At 35.8% G+C, this 21,791-nt stretch overlaps 2 protein-coding genes across 3 annotated transcripts in view; both read left to right on the forward strand.

Moving 5' to 3' along the window:
* The first annotated feature begins 5,859 nt into the window (after window positions 1-5,859).
* Window positions 5,860-9,259, forward strand: LOC144634670 (uncharacterized). The gene is made up of 2 exons (XM_078493695.1): window positions 5,860-5,907; window positions 8,066-9,259. Exon 2 carries the CDS (start codon window positions 8,163-8,165, stop codon window positions 9,030-9,032), a length of 870 nt encoding a protein of 289 aa, XP_078349821.1. The 5' UTR covers window positions 5,860-5,907; window positions 8,066-8,162; the 3' UTR covers window positions 9,033-9,259.
* A 2,868-nt stretch (window positions 9,260-12,127) lies between these two features.
* LOC144634672 (putative skeletal organic matrix protein 5) overlaps window positions 12,128-21,791 on the forward strand; it is a 134,485-nt gene continuing 124,821 nt past the window's right edge. The window contains exons 1-4 of one of the 2 annotated variants that reach the window (XM_078493696.1): window positions 12,128-12,346; window positions 12,669-12,729; window positions 12,891-13,026; window positions 14,620-15,645. In XM_078493696.1, the coding sequence (XP_078349822.1) occupies window positions 12,202-12,346; window positions 12,669-12,729; window positions 12,891-13,026; window positions 14,620-15,141 (864 nt within the window). In that variant the 5' untranslated portion in view covers window positions 12,128-12,201 and the 3' untranslated portion in view covers window positions 15,142-15,645. Of the gene's footprint in view, window positions 12,347-12,668; window positions 12,730-12,890; window positions 13,027-14,619; window positions 15,646-21,791 lie in introns of those variants that run through there. The other variant, XM_078493697.1, reaches the window with a different exon arrangement.

Here is a 21,791-nt window from a genome sequence, read left to right on the forward strand (position 1 = left end):
CTAAAATTATTCGGCTCCAGACCACCAACTTGCCGACCGCGTATAAAGAAACAAAGACGCGACAAAAACAGGTAAACTTTTATTTTTATTTATCCTCTTATCTGATGTGAGAGCCCCCTGTGGCGCGCGTTGAATATGAGCTGGTAGATAGCCAACGCTGAGTTGGCTGAAACCATCTCATATCCCACAAGCGCGACTGGAATAATTGTTTTTATTAAAAACACCCAAAGAATTGCAATATTTGAGCTCCCCGGCTGTTCGCGTTAACGCGTATCGGCTACCATATTTGTGGTCAATGGTATATACCTTTGCCTGTTAACCAATCAACACTCAGGAATTGCAATATACCATTGCTAGTTTTTAATAATCCCGAATATACGCTTGATTGAGTAGCTATTTCTCTCCGGAATATGGGGAAAGTATTCCAAGCATTCTGCTCTACGAAGCCAAAAACTCCGAATAATACAGAATAATGACAACACGTTCTTTTACACAAAACAAACCATGGCGGCCACAGGCGGTAAAAAAACGTTAAAGGTGCGAGAAAACGGTTGCTTCGCAAATTCGGGTTCTCCTGGGGTCGTTAAGAGCACTCCTTCTCATTTTGATGTACGAGCAAATGAAGAATTTATATAATTTATTTAATTTCACTACTGTTGTACCTCATATACTAAAAATCATGCTGCTCAAAAGTTTTTATTAGTTTTTAATTCATTTAATGAGAACAAATACAGAGATTTAACTGAACGCATGCAAGAATTACAAATTACATTCTGATGATTTTAGCACCGTTATTTCCAAAAGGTATACATCCTTCATCAATATCTCAGTCACAATTAGACCAATTTGTAGCATTGAATCAACAGCCAGCTCTTTAAATAAGTACTTAAGTAAGAAAACATGAAGAGGAGAAATATACTATAAGCGCGAGGAATAATATAAAAATAAGACGGCCGTTATAAATCTAGGCGTATACCTTTTTCTTACTAATTTTCGCGTGTACTTAATTTTGCGAGAATTCGAGAGCCGAATTTCGTGAGCATTAAGTTTTGCGATTGCAAGAAAAATTAGAGAAAAAGTATATTAAATTTCGCAGTTTTGTCACTGTTTTATGGATCAGTCGCCAAAGACTTATGTAAAGACCCCTAGAAATAATCTATACAAAAGTCTGGCTCAATCTAACTACAAGGAGCATACAAGTTGAAACTTTGGTACTAATTAGACGTTCCAGGCGTTAAATTTACGTATTTACCAAGGAAGTATACTTTTTTTCCGTAGGTTTGCGCTCGAAAACAATAGTTTGTTAAAATTGAACTAAAACTAAAACCGACTCTTCTCATCTTGACTTATAGCTTGTGAAAGGTTCGGTTTTTATTCAGCATAGGTATGTTCCAAGAGTATATGATTATTTTCAAGAATGGTCTTGTTGTCCTCAAACATCTTTTGCCAAAAGAAGTTCATTATTTTGAAGTGAAATGAACACTCTGCAGATTTTCGAAACAGATCGGAAATAATCCGAAAGTTCTTTGAACTTCCAACTTGTAAGTGATTGAGGTCTTCTGCACGTAAGGCAAACTGTAGAATTCCCAAGGAAAAGTCTGTGATACTCTGTAAAACAATTACTATTAATGTGATCTTTAGGAGGACAAATACAAATTAAAAATTGAATATCGACGTCTTACAAGATTAAGCTGAGTGTAGTTTAAAAAACCTGCTATGAGAAGTTTTTACACGCAGCTCAAAATAAAGCAGAATATTAAGAAAAAGTTCAGCGACGACACTGAATGAACGAGAAGATACACATATCGAATGAGACCAAGCGAAAGAAGAATGAACATAGTTCAAAACGCAGGCAGTAATTTAAGCTTGTGTAAAGTTGAGACGTATCCGTGGAAGTTGGGCACTTTTTGACTGAAGCGCAGTTACAATAAATATCATGTGAATTAACCGAGTAATATACCAGATCATCTCCAGTTGTTTTGAGGAGGCAAAGGTGGTAACGTTTTCACAATGGAATGATTCAAGTTTCTTGTCGATGGAACACTCAACAGGGGTGGATCCAGACTAGTTCAAGTGATTTGCACAAATCACTCAAATGTTTCCAAATATTTGCGTTTTTTTATTTCTCAGGTTCTTTATCTAGTTAAAGAAATAAATTTATTTATCCTTCTTGTTTAATTGTTGATTATAAAATAAAGTAAAGAAAAAAGCGTCGTATGTCGTTATTCAGTCGAACAATACACAGCAAATCCAGCCCTTCCCGAGCGAATTCGAAGAGTCTCCGTTCGCGCGCTTTCGTTCTCTGTCGATACTTCCAGATCAACGCGAAAAACTCGAAGGCACGACTGGAAAAAATTGTACGCAGTGGGTGGGAGTGGGTGGTGTATTGATCTTTTAACAAATCACTCAAAACCGTCTCCGATTGGCCAGAAACACGCACATTGTCTTTTGAATCACTCAAACTCGGTTTTGATTGGCTATCCAGGCCGCAAACTACTGTGCAAACTAGTGACAATCGTATATAAAGGGAAACCTCTCCCCGAAAGTCCTTCGTTTGTTCGTATTCTGATTAGCACAGAGTTCAAAACAAGAGGGAATTTCAATTTACAAACACGTTTAAATACTTAAGTCTATGACTCGAGGCGATCCAGTTTGCCGTAAGGAGGACGGTCTGTGAACGATATCGGCTTAGTTTTCAAAGAAACGAGAACATATTCCAACCAGGACAAGTTCAGGTTAATAGAGAATCTTTGGAAACCAGGTGAGTTGTTTGAGTTCCCAGTGTCAGTGGAAAGTTCGAATTCTAAGCGCCATTTTGTGTGGGGTTGGCTAGCAAGATTTCCCCGGCTAGCATACTCTAAATATCTTGATTGTGCATTATGTTTACCGTATGTATCTTTTGTGGTCCATTGCGGGAGAAATACGAATAAACTTCTCAGACAAATTGTAGAAGTATTATATCCACAGTCTGACATTTTCGAAGCCCGCCAGCGGAAAATGTTAGTTGAATCATTTAGCAGTGATTCTGTGTGATTGCAATGGCGAATTTTCTCTTTGGCCCGGAGCAACTATAATTTTACCAGCCCCGTTCTTCATGTGGCTTCCTCCAGTATCGACTTGAGAAGATATTTTTTATGGAAACTAAACTAGTGAACAGCACTTTGCGAACGGTATTTGAACAACTGATTTATTCTCCTATGCGTGTCATCAGACTGTCACGGACTTCTTCAGGGAGTTTTACAAATGAGAATTTATTTATACATAGTGTAAACCGCACAAATCATTTTACGGGTTATTTTAATGGATTTACGTATAGGAAACAAGTTAAAATATTTACGCAAGCTAAGGCTTTACTGAGTTGTAGCAAATGCGTGACATATTTCTGTTGTGACATATGCGTGACATATTTTATATTTTTGGGGACCTCAGATTTAGTACTAAATTGAGTTCCAATTAATTTGGGCTGTAAAGGGTTAGGAAACGGGAATGATTTTCTGTACAGAATTATGCTTTCTGTGGGGTGCTGTTAATGTGTCTGTATGGCTTAAAGTACTCTCAGAAATAAACAGCAAAATTGAAATCTGAGGACGCTACATTTCAAATTTTCTTAAGTTGGGGTAAATCACTCATCAAAAATCCTGGATCCACCCCTGCTCAAGGACACGAGCCACGTACAAAAAATCTCCAATTAATTGCCACAGAAGAAATGCGACGGAAAACACAACCGCAAGTTTGCGCCAGGGAACGTTTCTTGTCTTGTTCTGATCTGTCAGAATAGGTGATGTATTTACAGATCCAAGAATTAAGGGCTCTTCCTCTGTGTTTTCCATGGTAACTGATTTACCATAAGTCAGTGAACACCTAGGAGAACATAGGACAAATTATGGCTTTTGGTGGCATTTCATCAATTCAACAGTTCTCTTAGAAGTTGGACAAACGTTTAGCTACAGTGATCTTTTTACTCGAGTCAACGTTTTCATCACTATCATCATTAAAACATTTTGCTTCAAGCGAAACGTGAAGGACAAAAATGACATCTAACTTTAATAACAGAGCTTCCTTAGATTAAACTGTTTCTCGGTGTTTGGACACCAGTGATGAAGCACTTGCCCTCGTTTTTGACATATTTGTAACATAAAGAAATTCTTGACACATAATTTTATACAATTCTTTATTCCAAACTTCCATTCTTCAAATTAAGGCATGATCCAAAAACCTTCCTCTCAATAAACTATAGAGTGTGTTCATGGCGGCCATATAATTGGAGGAGTAAAACAATAAAATGATTTTCCTTTTGGAAAAAAATCATTTTCAGTTTATGCAAAGATCTTTTAATGTTTGACTCCTCCAACATGGCTGCCATGAAAACACTCTTTTGCGCTGTCGTTTGCTAAAAGGTTTTTAGTTAACAAACATTCTCTAAGTTAGCAAGTGCAATAATTGTAACTCCGCAAAAATAATCATCGTGATTTTCGTTCGCGTTCGCGCACCAACTTACTTGATATTTCTCTAAATGTAACTTCTTGTTATATTTCAAGCTTTTGTAGCTGCCCTTACAGTGATGATTCTAACGTAAGTTTGTCGTTTTATGGAATAAATAGATCAGAAAACAACTATTCTAAATCAAAACTTATCGGCAAGTCTCCTTTAAAGGTAAACAAAGCAAGAATTCTGGCATATCTTACAACAATTATTTATGTTCAGAGAGGTAAAGTAAAGGCAACTGAAAGTCTACGTTCGAGGCCAATTGGGCCGTCAGGCCGGAGATTTTCCCGTTTACCGTAATGATTCGATTTAGCGCCCTCCTTCCAATAAGCGCCCCCTTCCGAATAAGCGCCCCCCTTCGAATGTGTTTTTGTCAATAAGCGCCCCTATTCCAATAAGCGCCCCCATTTTAATAAGCGTCCCCATTCTTACAAGCGCCCTTATTCTAATAAGCGCCCCTATTGTGGATAAATGTCCCTACTGAAGTCATTGACGTTGAATAGATAAACTCATGAACATTCACCGTACCGTACATGTATATATTTACTGCTAAAATGAACAATTCTATTAAAAGTAACTGAACTTTCAACAATTTGTTACTGTTACAGTTTCTGTTATTGTAAGTTATTTTAATATTTATTTAAGTTTGTTTTGAACATTTGGTTGTTTCTCAAAAAATTAAATAAGCGCCCTGTCCCGAATAAGCGCCCTGTCTCGAATAGGCGCCCTCCCTTGAGGTACCAAAAGTAAATAAGCGCCCCGGGCGCTAAATCGAATCATTACGGTATAGTAGTATTAAGCTAATAGAAGTATTTCGATTCGGCCTCCGTTGATGAGATGCTAATCTATGTCAGGATAACTATAGAGAAAGAAGAGAGTTTTTTTGTTTGGTTAGCGCTTAATTTTACTGAGATTACTCATGTCACTCAAGGAAATAAGTAAAGGCAACTGAAAGTCTACGTTCGAGGCCAATTGGGCCGTCAGGCCGGAGATTTTCCCGTTTATAGTAGTATTAAGCTACTAGAAGTATTTCGATTCGGCCTCCGTTGATGGGATGCTAATCTATGTCAGGATAACTATAGAGAAAGAAGAGAGTTTTTCTGTTTCGTTAGCGCTTAATTTCACTGAGATTACTCATGTTACTCAAAGAAATAATAGAGTATAATAATAAACTTTATACATACATACCTGCTAGTGAACTTGCTTGGCTTCAAATTGGATAACGTCAGTATAAAACAAATAGAAGCGAGCAGCACTCGGAGGGTATCGATCCTGGTTTCTACTCAATGATACTTCCGTTGAGAAACATCAGAAAATGAAATTACTACTCTTTTGTAGTCACGTGAGCATTTCAGTACCGCGTGATTTTCGATCATTCCTCTCAGTTCAGCCTCTCATCAAGAAGTCTCTTTGATATAAGAGGTAAACTTGCTATAGTTTATTGACATAATAATCGCTTTTTTATATGCGTTTTTATGTTACTTAGCCTCCAGTCAATTTGTAGCCCATTTTTCATCCTTAGTTTGTTAGAAGGCCTTGAAACTATCGCACTAAGCTTTCGAGCCTCCGGGTTACGCTGTCAGTAGCTGAGATACATGCCATACACCTTAAACGCCTTTCAATGGATGATTTTCTGACTGTTAATTCTTTTGATGTTTTGAGACGCAATTTCATGAAATGCCGTAGAAATTTATTTAATTAATTTTTCACGTATTGAAATAGCTATCACGCCGCTGCTCACTCGTAAAGAAATTTCAATTTTCGTATTATACTAGTTCCCATTGTTTTCATTATGTATTTTAATTATTGTCATGCGCTTTTTACATGAGCCTCTGGCTCGGATAGACAGGGCAACCTCATCCCGCGCCATGACATTAATAAATTGATTGATTATATATGGAAGGCCACCCAGTTTTTTGGAGAGGCTATTGAAAATAACTATTTTGTGATAGCGTTTGTTTTTAAAGGTTTCTTTCTAAGAGTGTTTATAATTACTCGGGCAGAAGCTCTTTTATTTCCGTGTCGCGATGGTCCTGATAAGAATGGGCTCAATTCCAAACATTCGATATCGCACGTGACCCTGTCCAGCGACATCATGCAATATCTGTTTATAGATCGTCTGGTAATATTATATTCCGACAAGCAAACCGAAGTTCGCCTGGGGTGAAATAATCGTAGCCAAACTTGCAAAAGTTCACGGATGGCCCGAGCAAAAGTGCTTGCAGCTTCTTGTTATTATAGATTTCGTTCCTTGTGTTTTTATCAGGGGCTCTTCTTTCAGTTTTGGTATCGAACGTTGTTTTCCTTGTGTTTGTTATTGAGGGTTTTGTTCCTGATCCTTCAGTTTTAATATCAAGGGTTTATTGTTATATTTTTATTATACCAACTTCTGGCTTTCTACGACTGATCGTCAGAAGGAAATTCCTGGGTTATTTATAGCACTCAAAATTATTTTAAAGTTAATAATCCAATTTCCAGCTTGTTTGTTTCTGATGCGCGCTCCATCGTTTTAATCTTTGTTGTTTTTCCTTGTTCTGTCCTGAACGTTTCCTTCCTTGATAGTTTACAGAGCACAGGTGAAACAGAATTCGTCTTTGAAACTCAGTCTCTTCTGATAAGAGGAAGACAGCAACTTTAAGGCCCCTGCACTTTGTATTGTTATTCATATTTATTTTTCACATTTTACCATTAGTGACTTACATTCATGTAAGATAGCAAAACGTACTGAACACTAAATTGGCATAATGTTTTATAGTTCGTTTCAAACTTCCCTTATCTTACATGAAGCCTCTCTTGTTTTTATCCCTGATGAGAATAATATTATTTTGAGGTTTTCTTTCAAGGTAATCTGTATATAATAATAATAATAATAATAATAATAATAATAATAATAATAATAATAATAATAATAATAATAACAACTTTATTTAATGAGGGTTACACATTACAGTTAAAAACTGAAAAACCTGTGGCCCTCCCCTAGAATAAAAGTTAATACTACTACAAATATATTATCAATAAAAAATGAAAACAGATAAAATAGATAAAAACTAGATAAAAATACAAACAGTAATTTGGGTGTGACAGTATAAAAATTTAAAAATTATGACATGGGAAAGCTATCTAAGTCGGCATAACCTTCCTTAATAAAATTACTTAAAGAATATCGTGTCATAGCTTCTTCTCTCTCGTTTTTCTTTCTTCCCCTATTTTCATTTCATGTTAAGGGAAGGTTGTAGGGAGGGATTTTTTGTAAGGGAGGGAGGGAGGGGGAAATTGGTTGGCTAGCCAAAAACAGAAATAAATGAACATAAACACAAACGCACTGGGCAGGTGCGCTTTTTTTTTAGCAACCACTTAATTTAGCAACTTAGCCCTGGTTTAAAACTTTTTAGAATTTGTTTTGCCAAAATCTGAAATCAAACTGAGAAATCGCTGAATTCGATAAAGAATCTTACAAGAAAAAATTCGCTAAATTTAGTAGCGGCTAAATATATTGACTTTATTGTTAATATTAAAGTATTCAAGCTGTTTTTATTCGTTAGTTATAAACGTCTTCTTCGAATTGCTTGCATTTCAGATGCCACTCAATGGACGGAACTGAAAGCAAAAAAAAAAAAACTAAGTCAGTGAAAAATTGAAGTACCTCGCTGTGTGGTAGGAAACTAAATAGAACAATGGCGTCCGTGGTTTCACCAGACTCTGGTTCAAGGTTCTTGGTAGAAACCCCTGCGGAAACACGAACAACAACACCACGGCAGGGTAGTCATCAGAAGTTCCGCTCTCATTTTGGCCAACTTGTTTGTTTTTCATACCTTCTTCTACTCCTTTGGCAATTTGCTGGTTCGGTGCTGTATTTTATTCGTGCTTATTACTGCTGCGTAGAGGAGCGACTCACCTCTTTTAGGTGCTCAAATTTCACAATATTTCCTCATTCTGAAGAACTGGAGCTAGCATGGATTGCGTCCCAAGATATTAGCATTGCAGTACTTGCATTTGCCATGAGCAAAATTCCTGGTTTTCTTGGATATTTTGCTATTTTCAGGAGGACTGTCTGCTTGCCAGCATTTTGGAGCCTTACAGCGCTATTTGGAATAGAAATCATAGGATTTGGGATAATTATGTACCTGAACAAACTCACTTCCATGGAAATATGCCTTATCATTGCGTTTTGCTTTCACGATGGAATAGCTTTGATTGGAATTATTTGCGTGTTAAACTACACCCCTGTTAACCCTTTTAAGAATTTATGTAATACATTTGTGTTTATCCTTTGTAAGTTAACACAAGTAACAATTCTCATGCAAGTCTCTATTCTTTTTATAATTGGCTCAATTCAGTTGGCTTTTAAGGTATCAGGAATGGATGAACTTGAAAGATCAGCTACTTTTGTTACAGTGTTTCGAAAACTACGAGAATTCCCACAAGTTATTTTCTACTATAAGATGGTTGCTTTCTTTTGGCATAAGTTGTTTATGGATAACAGGAATATATTAAGTCATCATCAACTTTTGAGGTTAAGACATGATCACAGCATTAAGGAGTAAAACGAATATCTATGCTTTATTAGTACTGTTAGTATAAATAATTTTTTTAAACCTGGCTGCTAGCTTCATTATTTTACACTGTTTTCAGATAACTACACCATTAAAAATACCTTGTATTTAGGCTCACAGCCAGATAAAAAATGATAATAAACCCACTCTAATACTAGCTGTGTAGACATGGCATTCACTTTTGACATCGAGTCAATACCAGTTAATCAGCAAGGTCCAAATGCCCATCATGCCTCCTCCCCTTAGCCTTACAGTATAACTTCAGTGTTTATGGTTTAATTTGAGTTTATCAATCCATTTGCTAAAAGAAATGCAAACAGGTTTACGATTCAAGTTGTTTTATTCTTGCTTAATGCCGAATTTCATGTCAACACCAAACATTTCTCACCTCGCCAGGCGTTAGATGGATTAACTTCTTTGCAAGCTTCAATAAACCTTGCAAAGTTCTACTCTCTTTATATTCGTCGCTTATAATGTGCAAACCTTATTCTTAAATACAAAATAGACGATAATAACCGTAGCAATTTCATAGCCTTGAATAGACTACAATAGTAATAAACGTATTGTAAAAAACTCCATTTTGGCTTAAAATTAATATTAGAGCACTTTCGAAAAGGCGTTCATTGGCAACTGATTAGTAGCTCCTCTTTTCTTAATGGAAAAACCCCTGAAAAAATTGACGAAAGGATAATTTTGTAGAGGTTACAAACACAAAAGTTTAACTACACTTATAGCCGCCGTCGACTGTGCACAGTTGTCGAATTTAAAAATGAACTGGTGAACTTTCAAGAAATGGATATAAACCGACAAGTCCGACGTAATTAACAAAGTTTACTTGAGGAACAGATTACCATTGACACGCATGTATGGCCGGTTTCAGTAAATTGGACGTTCGTTTAAAGATAGTTCACACAAGATCGCGCATTACATAAGAAAATTATTCATGCTTCTCAACTTTTGAAAGCATGAAAATATGGAAATATACTGAAGGGTGGGTTGATGGGGAGCATGCAGAAATCAACTAGACGTTGGCCACAATTGTTCATCTCACTAAAACCGTGTCTCCCCATGGCTTTTTCACTATCGTGTTGTCAGTTCACACTTTAGCTTTCAAATCGCCCATAATCAAGATTAGGTCATGCTCAAGGAATTTAGATGACGGCGAGTGTCCGGCCCCGTTACACGTGGGAGAAACGCTGGAAACACGCAATATAAAACGAAATCGAAAATACTAATCGCTACCGGAATTTTGGCACCCGAAAAAAAAAATCGTTTTCTTATATTAAAGATTTTACTGCTGGTAACTCTAACAAGTGACAAAGTAAAACACCGAGGAGATACGCATGCATGTAGCACACATGGAGCTGTTCGAGGGTGTCCCTGTTTATGGCAATTCGTTTTAATGTGGACTGTTGTTCAAATTAAATCACACATAAAAGTACAATTAACGTTTGTAACGCAAAAACTGCGAAGAAAAACTATGAAACAATGGAACCAACAATTCTTTATTTACCTATGTTTTGAAAGTTGTTTTTGTCGCTTTTAAAACGTTCCACTGATCCGGACCAAGGTATTAATGGTGATCTGCCTCCAAGACATTTTGCGAATTGATTTGCGATAGTAGTTTCATACCTCTATCGTAATTAGCCATCTCAGGAGTGGGTTTTTCAAAACACAAGGCGAATTCTCGATTTTTTAAATTCTCTGTGCATAGTACAAAGCAGTTCTTTTGTCTGGCTACCAATGAAGGCCATTCGGAAGGAGCGTTTTTGGAAGGCTAAAATTGAGTTTTTAAAAAAATTCCACCATTACTGAACAACCGTCTCTATGGAGATTCTGTTTTCATCGAAACCTTAAACACTCTGTCGTTTCACTGCTCGGTTGTCATTGTTTATTGAGCTGCAAAATATTACTAAAATGCCCACTCGGCATTCGGTAACTTACAGTCGAAAAACCGAAGTATCTTTCAAACTGGTCTCTTGGGAATGAATAGCATGGAATAGTTGCCCAGCTTCTATCAATACGAGCTTCTTGCTACAAAATGTTTAATTTAATCAGCTCCCACATAATGACTAGTGAGCAGTGAAACAGTAGAATGTTTAAGATGTTGAAGAGAGCAGAATATCCATAGAGAAGCACGTTTTCATTGTAAGAGTGTGCAGTTTGTTTAAAAACTTATAATTTTTCCTTTTAACTTACAGCTTTACACTTTCTTAAAAACCTTTATTGGGACATGGATTATGGTCATTCCATACGATAATCGATATTCTGCACCGGTATAAAGCAAAAAAATTGGGAAAGAGTTAAAAACGTCAATTCAAAGAGCAGATTATTATTGATACGAAGGTGTGGTTAAAGTAAAGGCAATGTTCATGCCAAGATAATAGACACAAAATCGCACCTCATGCACGGAAATAAAGTCATCCCGATTGTTTACCTTTCTTTCTAAAAAAGAAAGCAGAAATAAATGCTACTCTAAAAAAGAAACGGTGTTTTATAATTAAGGCCATAGCTGTATCTAAAGCCCTGTCGAAAAAGCCAGTGCTTTCGTGCGCATTATGATTGTCTCGTTTCCTGTTACTGATCGGACCTTTATATCGATGGTAATCTGCTCTTCATGTGAACCTTGTTAATGACATCGTGCTTGTTGTTTTAGTATCTATATCGTGATGAGATAGCCCCGCCCTTAGTGCTTTAAAAATACCAATGTAAATTCACTGCGCATAGTCCACGGTAGTTCAGTATTTAGTGTAGCTACCAAGTTAATGAAGGCCATTTAAAATGTTTTCCTTTTTACAATTTAATAGTAATTTTTGTCTAAAATTGAGTTTTTAAACAAAATGCCTACTAATATTTAACATGTGTCTCTATGGATATTCCGCTCTCCTCTAAATTTTTTTTTTTCTACTGTTTCACTGCTTTACTGCTCACTTGCCATTGGTCACTTGCAGTTGCGCCATCATGCTGAACCACTCATTCGATGGGAGCTGATTAGATGACGAATTCTCCTAGCAAGCATAAATGAAATCTATGAGCTGTGTAAGGAGAATGTGATTTGGATACTTAACATTGATGAAAGTGTTTATTAACAAAAAACTCTTCAAATGCTGGCTTATTCGTTCATGCTGAAGAGCCCTACACTTCATTGCAAGGTTCTAAAATGGCAGCGTTGAAATTCACTGGCTTCATTTTTCTAGTTTATTTTACCGTCTTCACAAATGCTGGGGGGAGATTTTGCAAGAAAGCAGATCAGAAGTTAGCAGATCTTAAAACCCTGGTTGAAAATATTGACTGTTCAGGTCAAGGTACAACACACGTTTTTTGTCTCAATGTTTTCTCTCGTCAGTTCTATTCTTTTTTTTTTCGTAGAGGCTCAGTGTGTTCTAACGAAAATTGCTAATCTGATTAGTTCTCTCATTGTTTTCTATTCGCTGACAGAACACGAGAAAATTATTCTTGTTTTTTTTTTTTTTTAAATGCGATTGACTATCGCTCATACGAAACTCTGACTCGTAGTTAATTTTTAAATAGAATCTTTGGCTATAGACAAGTGATATCATACGCCATGAAGTTCCTCTTCTCTGTTATAAATTACTTACGAATTTTGTTTTTGTATTTACTGTTTAGCTTCGGGTTCCTGTGGGCCTTCCGGACCAAGCTCGTGCAAAGAGATTTATGACCAAAAGAAGTAAGTTTTATAAGAAAATAGTGCAAAGGTCAAAAAAAGTATCACGGAAGAACTTGACTGGTATTTGCTTCCTTTAACTAGAATCTCTGTATATATAAACACAAATGCACTGCAAGAATTTCCTAAAACACACATTTAAATGATTTGAATTGACTTTCCAGGCCGAGCGAGAACAAGGCATACGTGCTCCAGATGGACACTGGGAAGTTCCCTGTCTACTGTAACATGGATGGCGATGGTCTGGGGGAATGTGGCGAGGGAGGATGGACGCTGGTCATGAAGATCGACGGCACTAAGGTATTTCAAACCACATAATATTTGCGGTTCCACTATACCTCTGCCCGAGGTAACCCCGTGGGTAATTGCCTTGGGTTGGGATCGGTTTGGGTTTCCGGTCAGGTTAAGTCCTCCGGTTACATTGCAAATAATTACCCGAGGTCAACTTTCGACCTTGCAGTGTTTGAATCTGACTGAAAGAACGTGAAGCCGCTTGTGACGCGTAGTGTAGCGGGATTTGTTGATTTCCATGTAAATAATATGGATATTGAGAGTATGGTGCCGATGAATCTTGCTCCCGTTTTGGAAAAAAGGGGGGGGGGACCCGGGAAGGGGGGAAAAAAAAAAAAACAAAAACAATAAGAAAATTATGCCGTGCTACGATAAATCAGATCAATGGGGTATTCTGAGCAAAGACGAGTAAAATATACTCACAGTGAACCTCGAAATTTGGCCATGTTTGATGCCGCGTGTCTTGTATTTAGTACGTGCCTGGATATTTGCCGCGATTTTTTTGCGCAACACCACAAAAATGTGCCCAGCATGTGCTGCGGTTTCTGGATTTACTTTTTTCTTTCACCCGATTGGCTGAACTACTCTTGTGGTTAGATAAACCACTGATAAACCCTACTACTTGGTTCGGGAAACGTCATGGGTAATTCTTTTGTTCTTTTTGATGTATCCATAGTGATTTCCCATGGGCAGAATCACTGCGGGAATAGAGGTCACACACAAATACAGACTTCCCGTGGGTAAAGTCTCAGTATCCCGTGGGTAAAAGCTCTAGTGGAACCGCAACTCAAAAAAATCTGTTTTGTACTTAAACTCGTTTTCAAAGACCAATATTTAAAAAGAAATATTCTGTTCTGGAAAGTACTTTAAAAAATACAATGATCTTGTTAAGATCAAGTGAAGTAAACGTCATTTGCTTTCACGGAGGTGTCTGTCAGCATAAAAGGTATAGGCCACAAACTTGTGTCAAATCAAATGACTTGCACGATGAGGAGTTTAAACGGTGAACAACTGATTACAGAGAAATCCAGGTATCGAATAACAAAATGTTTTGAAACATTTAAAAATAAAAATCAGCGATAAGAAAGTTGAACGTTGCCAACGTAAATAATTTAACTTGGCAATAATGACAAAGAGTCATCAAAAGTTGTTAATCTTTTATATTGTTAATTTTTGTTCTAAAATCCAAGAAAGCGAAACATAAAAAAGGGATGGCGAAACCTTTATACGGTTGAAATGGTATGCATTTTTGTCGATTTGTTCGAAAGCGTGCTTTTTGATGCCCAGAATTTTCTTTAGACCATTTAGCTAAATTTTTATCGGTAAATCAATATTCCAACTTTATCAGGAAGATTTTAGGTCACAGTCACAGAAAAAAAGCCGATGTCACACAAACAGTTAAATAACATTGCCTACGTTCAATTATTGACACACAATTGGACAAATTCTTCCTTGAAATATTCGTTCACTTATCTTACCAACTTAGTGAAGCAACTTTTTCATGGCTGTTACAGCCTTGATTGTAAAACAAATGGGAGCGAGGAAAGCTTCTGCCAAAAAATCAGTTTCTTGATAAGATTGTCGTTATATTTTATCTTGCAGAAAACGTTTCTCTTCGATTCGTCTTACTGGACCGACAAGAACACATACGGTGTCCCTGAAGGAGAGACAGGTTTGGACCACGATGAGACTAAGCTACCAACCTACTGGAACACACCCTTTACCAAGATCTGCCTCGGAATGAAGATCCCTGGAGAAAACACCAGGTTCCTTGTTCTAAACAAAGAGGCAATCTCGCTGCACGCTCTGATCTCAGATGGTAAATACCGCTCCACCTCACTTGGTCGTGACACATGGAAGACCTTGATCGGCTTTCAGGCCTCCCTGCAGCGCAACTGCAACAAAGAAGGTTTTAATGTTCAGTCTGACAACGCCGCTTATTCTAAAGTAAGAATCGGATATATGTCTAATGAACAAAATGATTGCGCTACCGGTGACTCCAGGATCGGGTTTGGTACAGGAGGGCTTCAGGATAATTCCAACTCCTGTGGCAACGAGGCTACAAACGGTGGAGATAACGGAGACAAACACATTAAGGCCATGGCATACATCTTGGTTCAGTGAAATGAACTGGAACTATTGAGGTTAATTTTTTAAGGGCAAAGCTACACTTAAGCATGAAGCATATAAAATTGTTTATTGCTATGGTTAAAAAAGCGTAGCATGTTTTAATAATTGAAATTAAAATGGGTTATATTGTTGCTGTTATGCAAAAAATAAAGAGGTGTTTATGAATCGATTATTACGTCTCATTTGATGCATTACTGGGAACATAGTTAATTGATGGTAATAGTTAGGAAGCCCGGCAAGACAAAAGATGTGCAGGGTCGTGGACCTTCCAACATAAATCTAGGCCTGTTTGCTCCTTTGATGGTTGCCAAGCTTTGATGGTTGCATTTCCCTCTATTAACTATGCTAGGAATCATCTTATCTTACTAGTTTTATTATTGTGCTATATCGACGACGCCGACGCCATCCTATATTACTTGGATAAACAAATGTAGATTGATCTTGATCTTAACGAAAAATTTTACAACTTTAGGGTAAACGAATAACATACTCAGTCGCAAAACATCCGCCTTTGTTCAGGCTATGATTTAATCCGTAGCCTTGAATCATTAGGCTTTTTAAATGCAATCTTTAGCAGATCACGTAAAATTGTTTGACCGATTAAAGCCTCGCGTCAGGCACCGCTCTAATTGCAAAATGTAAAAGTCAAGCAAACATTTATACCTGTTTGCGCATATATAAAACGGAAATTTAAGAAGGATAATGGATGCTCACTAATAGCCGGAGAGTAACAAGAATCTCACGTGGTCACCCCATCACTTTCGGTGCCCCTCTGTAACGAATTTGATACTACGTTGATAGTAGTAGTAGTAGTAGTAGTACTTTACTGTTTCTTAATTGTTTCCGCTAACAATACTCAATAGAAAAGCCAAAAAACAGAGAAAAAAAAGTACTACCGTTTGCGTTCATCCATGAAGTGTGATGAATATAGCGCGTAGTTTTACTTTTAAGAGGAAGTTTCCAGAAAAATCAAACAAAAATGATTTTTTTTGCAGCAATGCTAAAAAACAGAGAGTTCGCTCATCTTTTGCATATAGGTAGCCCTCAGTAAAACTAAAAACATTATGTTTTTTTTTCTTCAGATATTTTTATTTTTCTGAGAAAAACGAAATGTTCGATTTCACGTCTAGATGCGATTCAGAGAGTCCAAAGTGTGTTGAAAATCGACCATTTTCATTCGATTCGCATGTCAAAACGCTTAAGCGCATAACGCTTAACGGCAAACAAAACCGGACTATTCTCACGCACCATGAAAGTCGGTCGGTCAAAAGAATCGTCATTTTCACCATGTGCAGTATCTCGAAATTCCTTTAGATGAAAGTATTTCAACTGTAGAAGGATGATACTTTCAAAATATGCAAAGTTTGGTTTGGGCCAATTATTAAGCAATAATAATAAAGTATTTTTCGTTTGTCTCACGACGTAGTGTCACTTGTGATGTAGATCGCGACGTTTCGACTGCACACGGCTAGTCTTCATCAGGCGATAAGGTCGATTGGTCGGGTGTAACCTTATAAAGCACGCTGCTGCGCTGTGATTGGTTGGTTTTCAACAGCTCTGATTGGTGCATTTCGATCCTCGCTGTTCCGGTGTGCTGTTGTTCCCTCAGGGGTCCGCTGTTGTTCCGTTCTCCTGGTGTTATGTTTTTTGAAGGTGGTCTTTGTCCTAATGTAATTGCTATTTGTTATTCTTATCCCTGCATTGACTTTTTGTCGAATGAACGGGATTTGTACAGTTTAAGTGTGAAATTCTGACTAGGAGCAACGAAGTTTCGTTCAAATGAGTAGTTAAGTATCAGTTGCATTTTTTTGAAGTTTAATAAAGTTAATGATGTTTTTCTATGACGCAATACAATTAATATATCTCATTCCCTAAGTAGTATAGGAGTTGGGGGTACGAGATCATAAAAATGTTTATAATCTCTTACATCCCCAACTCCTATACTACTGCACAGCACTGGATTCAAAAAATAGAATCAAAAATAGAATCAAAAAAATAGAATCAAACATGGAATCAAAAATGAAATCAAAAATAGAATCAAAAATGGATTCAAATATTGGAATCAAATATTGGATCTAAAACTGAAATTCAAACCCTAGAAAAAAAAGCCTGTAAAACCAAGCCTGAAAAACCAACGCTAACTCAACCCTAGGTTCAAAATAAAAAAAAAACTTCTTATACCTTTTTTTAAAATGTTAGATTGAGTGCGTTTAATCTACCTGTGTTTTGATTATTTAATTCATGCATTGATTCAAGCTTCTGCTTCTGGTTCTGGTATCGGTTGATTACGTTCTTTGAAAAATTTTACGATGTCGAATTCTTTTTGTTTGTTGAATAAGAAAATGTGTCGAATGAGCCCAATTGGATCGTTATCTATTTCATAGGTTATGATGTCACTTACTAAATTTATTTCTTTGTTTGAAAGTGATAATTCTTTTCCTATTTTTTTTGCGATTTTTAATTTGACATTTATGTCATCTGTTTTTTTTTCATATTTTTTTATTGTGTTTGTGACCATGGTCATGTCTTCTAAACTTATCATCGTATTATATTATAGAAATATGTTTTTTATTTTTATATCGGTGCGTTTAAAACAAAAATGAAAACAAATATTGGAATATTAAAATGAAAAATTATTGTTTGATATTATAATGCCCGTATGCATAACTGGTTATACCATCGTCAAGTATATATCTTTTGTCATCAAAACAACTGAGTGATACTTTATTGATTTCATAGCTTCCGAGTTGATGATTTTGACTTCTGATGGTTTTCATAGTATGATGCATTTGTTTGTTATTAAAGAGTGTGTCTTTGTAATTCTCATGTGTCATATCTTTTTTAATGACGTTTTTCTTAATTCCTTTTGCGGTTCGTTCTTCTTTATAATTGTCTTTTACATATGAATACATTTTAGATCTCAAACCAACGAATTCGCATATAGGCACTCCTGCGGATTCATCTTTGAATTTACCGATAACCTTCTTATTGGTTTTATTATAAAACTGGGAGCTTTCAGGATAGTCACTGTTGTCGAATTTATGCTTATCATTCCAAAAATCTTTGTATACATCTTCAGCTCTAATTTCATAGCATAAAGAGTCAGTGTCTGTAAATAAAAGTTTGGCTTTATCTCCATACTTCTTTTTAATGTAGTTGTAATGAAAATCATACATTAGTGTTTTGCTTAGATCTAGAATACACATTCCTAAATATGCCGGTCTGTTTAGAGTAAGTGTTTCTTTTATCTTATGTATAGCTACGAGGTTTTCATTGAATATTTTACTACTAACGTATGTTGGTTTGGAAGTCATCTTCAGCAGTTTGTTTTCATTAGTCACTAATCGGACATCAACACGTTTGCGCAAATTTTCACAAGTCTTGCCGTAAATGCTATTATTCATTAGCTTAAAAAAGTCTTTTTCGAAAGCATTGTTAGCATATTTACGTTTTTCGGTATTAAAATCGATGTATTGTTTTAACCATGGAGATTGATTGAATTCAAGCACTCTGTAAACTTTTGTTAGCTTTAATCCAAGATCTAAATACAATTGAAGGTTTCTATAATGTAGTACATACTTTTCTCTGTTGTTTAAAGTTGGAATCAACTTATGAACTAATCCTGTTGATATATTGTATTTTTCAGCAATGGTTTTGCAATAATCTGATAGCATGTCTTTGGTTACTTTAACTTTTTCTGCTCCCAATGGATAGTCATTATGAAGGTTATGTAGTTCATTAGGATACTCTAGATCAACTTCTAAAATTAAACCCTTATTAGAATCTTCTTTGTACTTAGCTAAGTTTGTTTCATCTATCTGTTTTTGTGTTAACCATCTAAATCCACCTGTTGGTAAATATTGACTCATAGCCCAACCATAGAGATTATTAGCATCAAGATACATGATATACTTTGAGGCTGAATTTTCATCATATTCTTTCATATATTTATTGTTTGCTTTACCATATCGATTGGCTATATAACTAATACCTCCTCTCATTCCTTTTTCAATGAATTGGTACATATCAATGTCTGTCATAAGCTCTAGTTTGATATCTGTCATTTTAAGCATTGAATCCCAAGACAAGCTGGGACTGCTAAAATAATGGCATGGATCTAGCTTATAATACTTAAGACAGGTCTTGCGGAAGCTTTCAAATACATCAGCAAGTAAAAGTACATCGCTTTTAAGATATAAATCGTGATATTCACCCATATTTTTGATCTTAAACGTTTTCCACACATTTTTAGCATGCTTATAGTCATCATCTGATATATGCTCATCATTTAATATACTGTAAAAGTCTTCTTTTTTGGGTAGTTTTTCATTAAATTTGTCAAAGCTATCCATATAGTCATACGGATATATTCCTTTTCTTGACATCAGATTGAGTTGCTTACTCTCGAATATTTCAGAAGTATATTTTAGTGATTCCTTAGGTAGATTACTAACCAGCTTCTCAAGACTAGAACTCATGAATTGGAAGCTATCGAGGAAGGTTAAATGAGTACCAAGCATAAAGGCCATGTATTTTTCCATATTGTTGGGTATAGCATTGATATTCATCTCTTTGATCTCTCCTTTTTTATTTTTGTATGTATGGTTCTTAACAATAGCTCCGATCTCTTGCATTATAAAGTGACTGTCATATCCTCTTAGATTATGAAAAATGACTGGTATTTTAATTTTATCGGGCTCTATTCTTAATTTAAGATTGCAATCTTGATGAGCAGATCCTCGATATTTACCAGTTATATGGCAATGGTCTCTAACTCGTATATCTTCGTCAGTATATTTTTTGTCACAAATATGGCATCCGTTTGCTTTTTGAAATGCATCTTCATCATCTTGAGTCATTTTTAGTGGTTTTTTGAAGAATTTTCGCATAGTCGTTTTGCAATATTTAACTTCATCTAGCAAAGCTTCCATGAATTTGTAAACAGCCTTTTCACCTCGGTATATCTGAACAGGCTTTGAATATTTATCATTATAGCAACAAACAACCTTATAACCATATCCACAATCTTTGTGTTTTTGATAAGCTTCAGTAAATGATTTATCATCATTAGGCTTACAACCAGATATCTTTTCTGTTATTGCTTCAAAATCAGCATATATGGTGAATGGAACTTGCTGTTGCTTATGAAAGTTATTGAATTTCAGTATATTATTATCTTTATCAGGCATCTTTACTGCTTGAGTCCCATTGACTTGAATGCAATTATCTTTGTGATCGTTTAATACTCTCTCAGAACTAAAGCACTGGAGACAATGCATGCAGAAGTACTTCTTTTCTTTGTGTTTTGTTTGGTTATACATGAATTTATTGAAATCTTTTATTAGAATATAATGCTTGTTTTCATTTTCAGTTATCAATAATAAATTCATCTGATTGTCATACTTTTCTTTTGATATAAAAATGGGATATGGTTTCTTGTCTTCGTAACCGAAAACATTTATATTGATTTCATTCTGTTTCTCGATTTTGTTGAACTGCTTTATATTCACAGGAAAATTAATTCCATCATAATTTAACTTTTCAACATATGCTTTATCCGATTTTTTGATCCTTTGAGGGTATTTATCTTGGGGATTAAGATGCCTGATATGACACCAACGGAAGCATTCATTATCCTCATTTTTCATGTTAATCAATCCTTTTGCGCTGTTTCTAAGTTCTTGAGGAAGCCGAATATATGAGGAGCCTTTCATTGGTTCATATTTCACTATATTGAGATAGTGACCATCAACAGATTGCAATACCCAGCCCGAGCCTTCTGATATCCACTGAGCTACGAAATTTAAGATTTGTTGTTTTGATTTTTGTAGCGATTCAGCAATCTCCATATTATTGATGATTGTTTGAGGTTTGCTGTTGAAATAGGCTGTTTTATAAATAATGTCATCCCCAGACATTTTAGTGAATTTCACCTTGAGCGTTTCAATGAACTTAACACCTTTCATTGCTGATAGCTCTTTTATTATGTGATTTTCTACAGCTTTTCTTGTGTTTTGAAGCTGTAATAACGGGTCTTTATTATTTTTTATACCGATTTCAAAAGACTTTGTGTAGCCTTTCATAGCTTTAGCAACTTCCTCTATCTGTCTGTGGGGTAGTCCTAGGCATTGGTATAGGCTTGTAATCATCCCTAAATTCAGGAGGTGGTTGAATGATATTTTCCTCATAATCCTGCACCCTCTGTTTTACACTCTTACGAGGAGTTGGGATTGGTGGCCTAGGTTTGTAAACTCTTGGTTGGTTTGCTTTTAGTGATAATACTAGTTTTATGAGTTCAGTTTTAGATAATTTTTCTAGATCTAATTCATTCATATTAATATATGAGATATTTTTTTCCATTTTTGTGTACTATATAGAATTACCATTTCTTTAAGTCCTTTATAGTAAAAATTATTTTTTAGATTTTTTTGGTGCGTTTAAAAGATAACCAGAAATAAATATATTTTTGGTCACCTAAGACAACAGATAACAGCAATTCATATATAATTATATAATATTGCTTTATATGTTTTCAGCTGGTATTATGTTGTATTGGTCTTCAATAGCCTTGATAACAGTATTTTTAATATGCTTCTTGGTCCTCATGTGAGAGTGCTTTCCAGCGAGCGTGTAGTCATGTTGAC

The sequence above is a fragment of the Oculina patagonica genome, chromosome 13 (assembly GCF_052425735.1).
Source record: "Oculina patagonica isolate OP01 chromosome 13, crgOcupat, whole genome shotgun sequence".
In the NCBI taxonomy this organism is placed as follows: domain Eukaryota; kingdom Metazoa; phylum Cnidaria; class Anthozoa; order Scleractinia; family Oculinidae; genus Oculina; species Oculina patagonica.

Bases quoted from the DNA above. Each gene is read 5' to 3' on its own strand.
- LOC144634670 (XM_078493695.1), top strand. From the start codon at position 8,163: ATGGCGTCCGTGGTTTCACCAGACTCTGGTTCAAGGTTCTTGGTAGAA.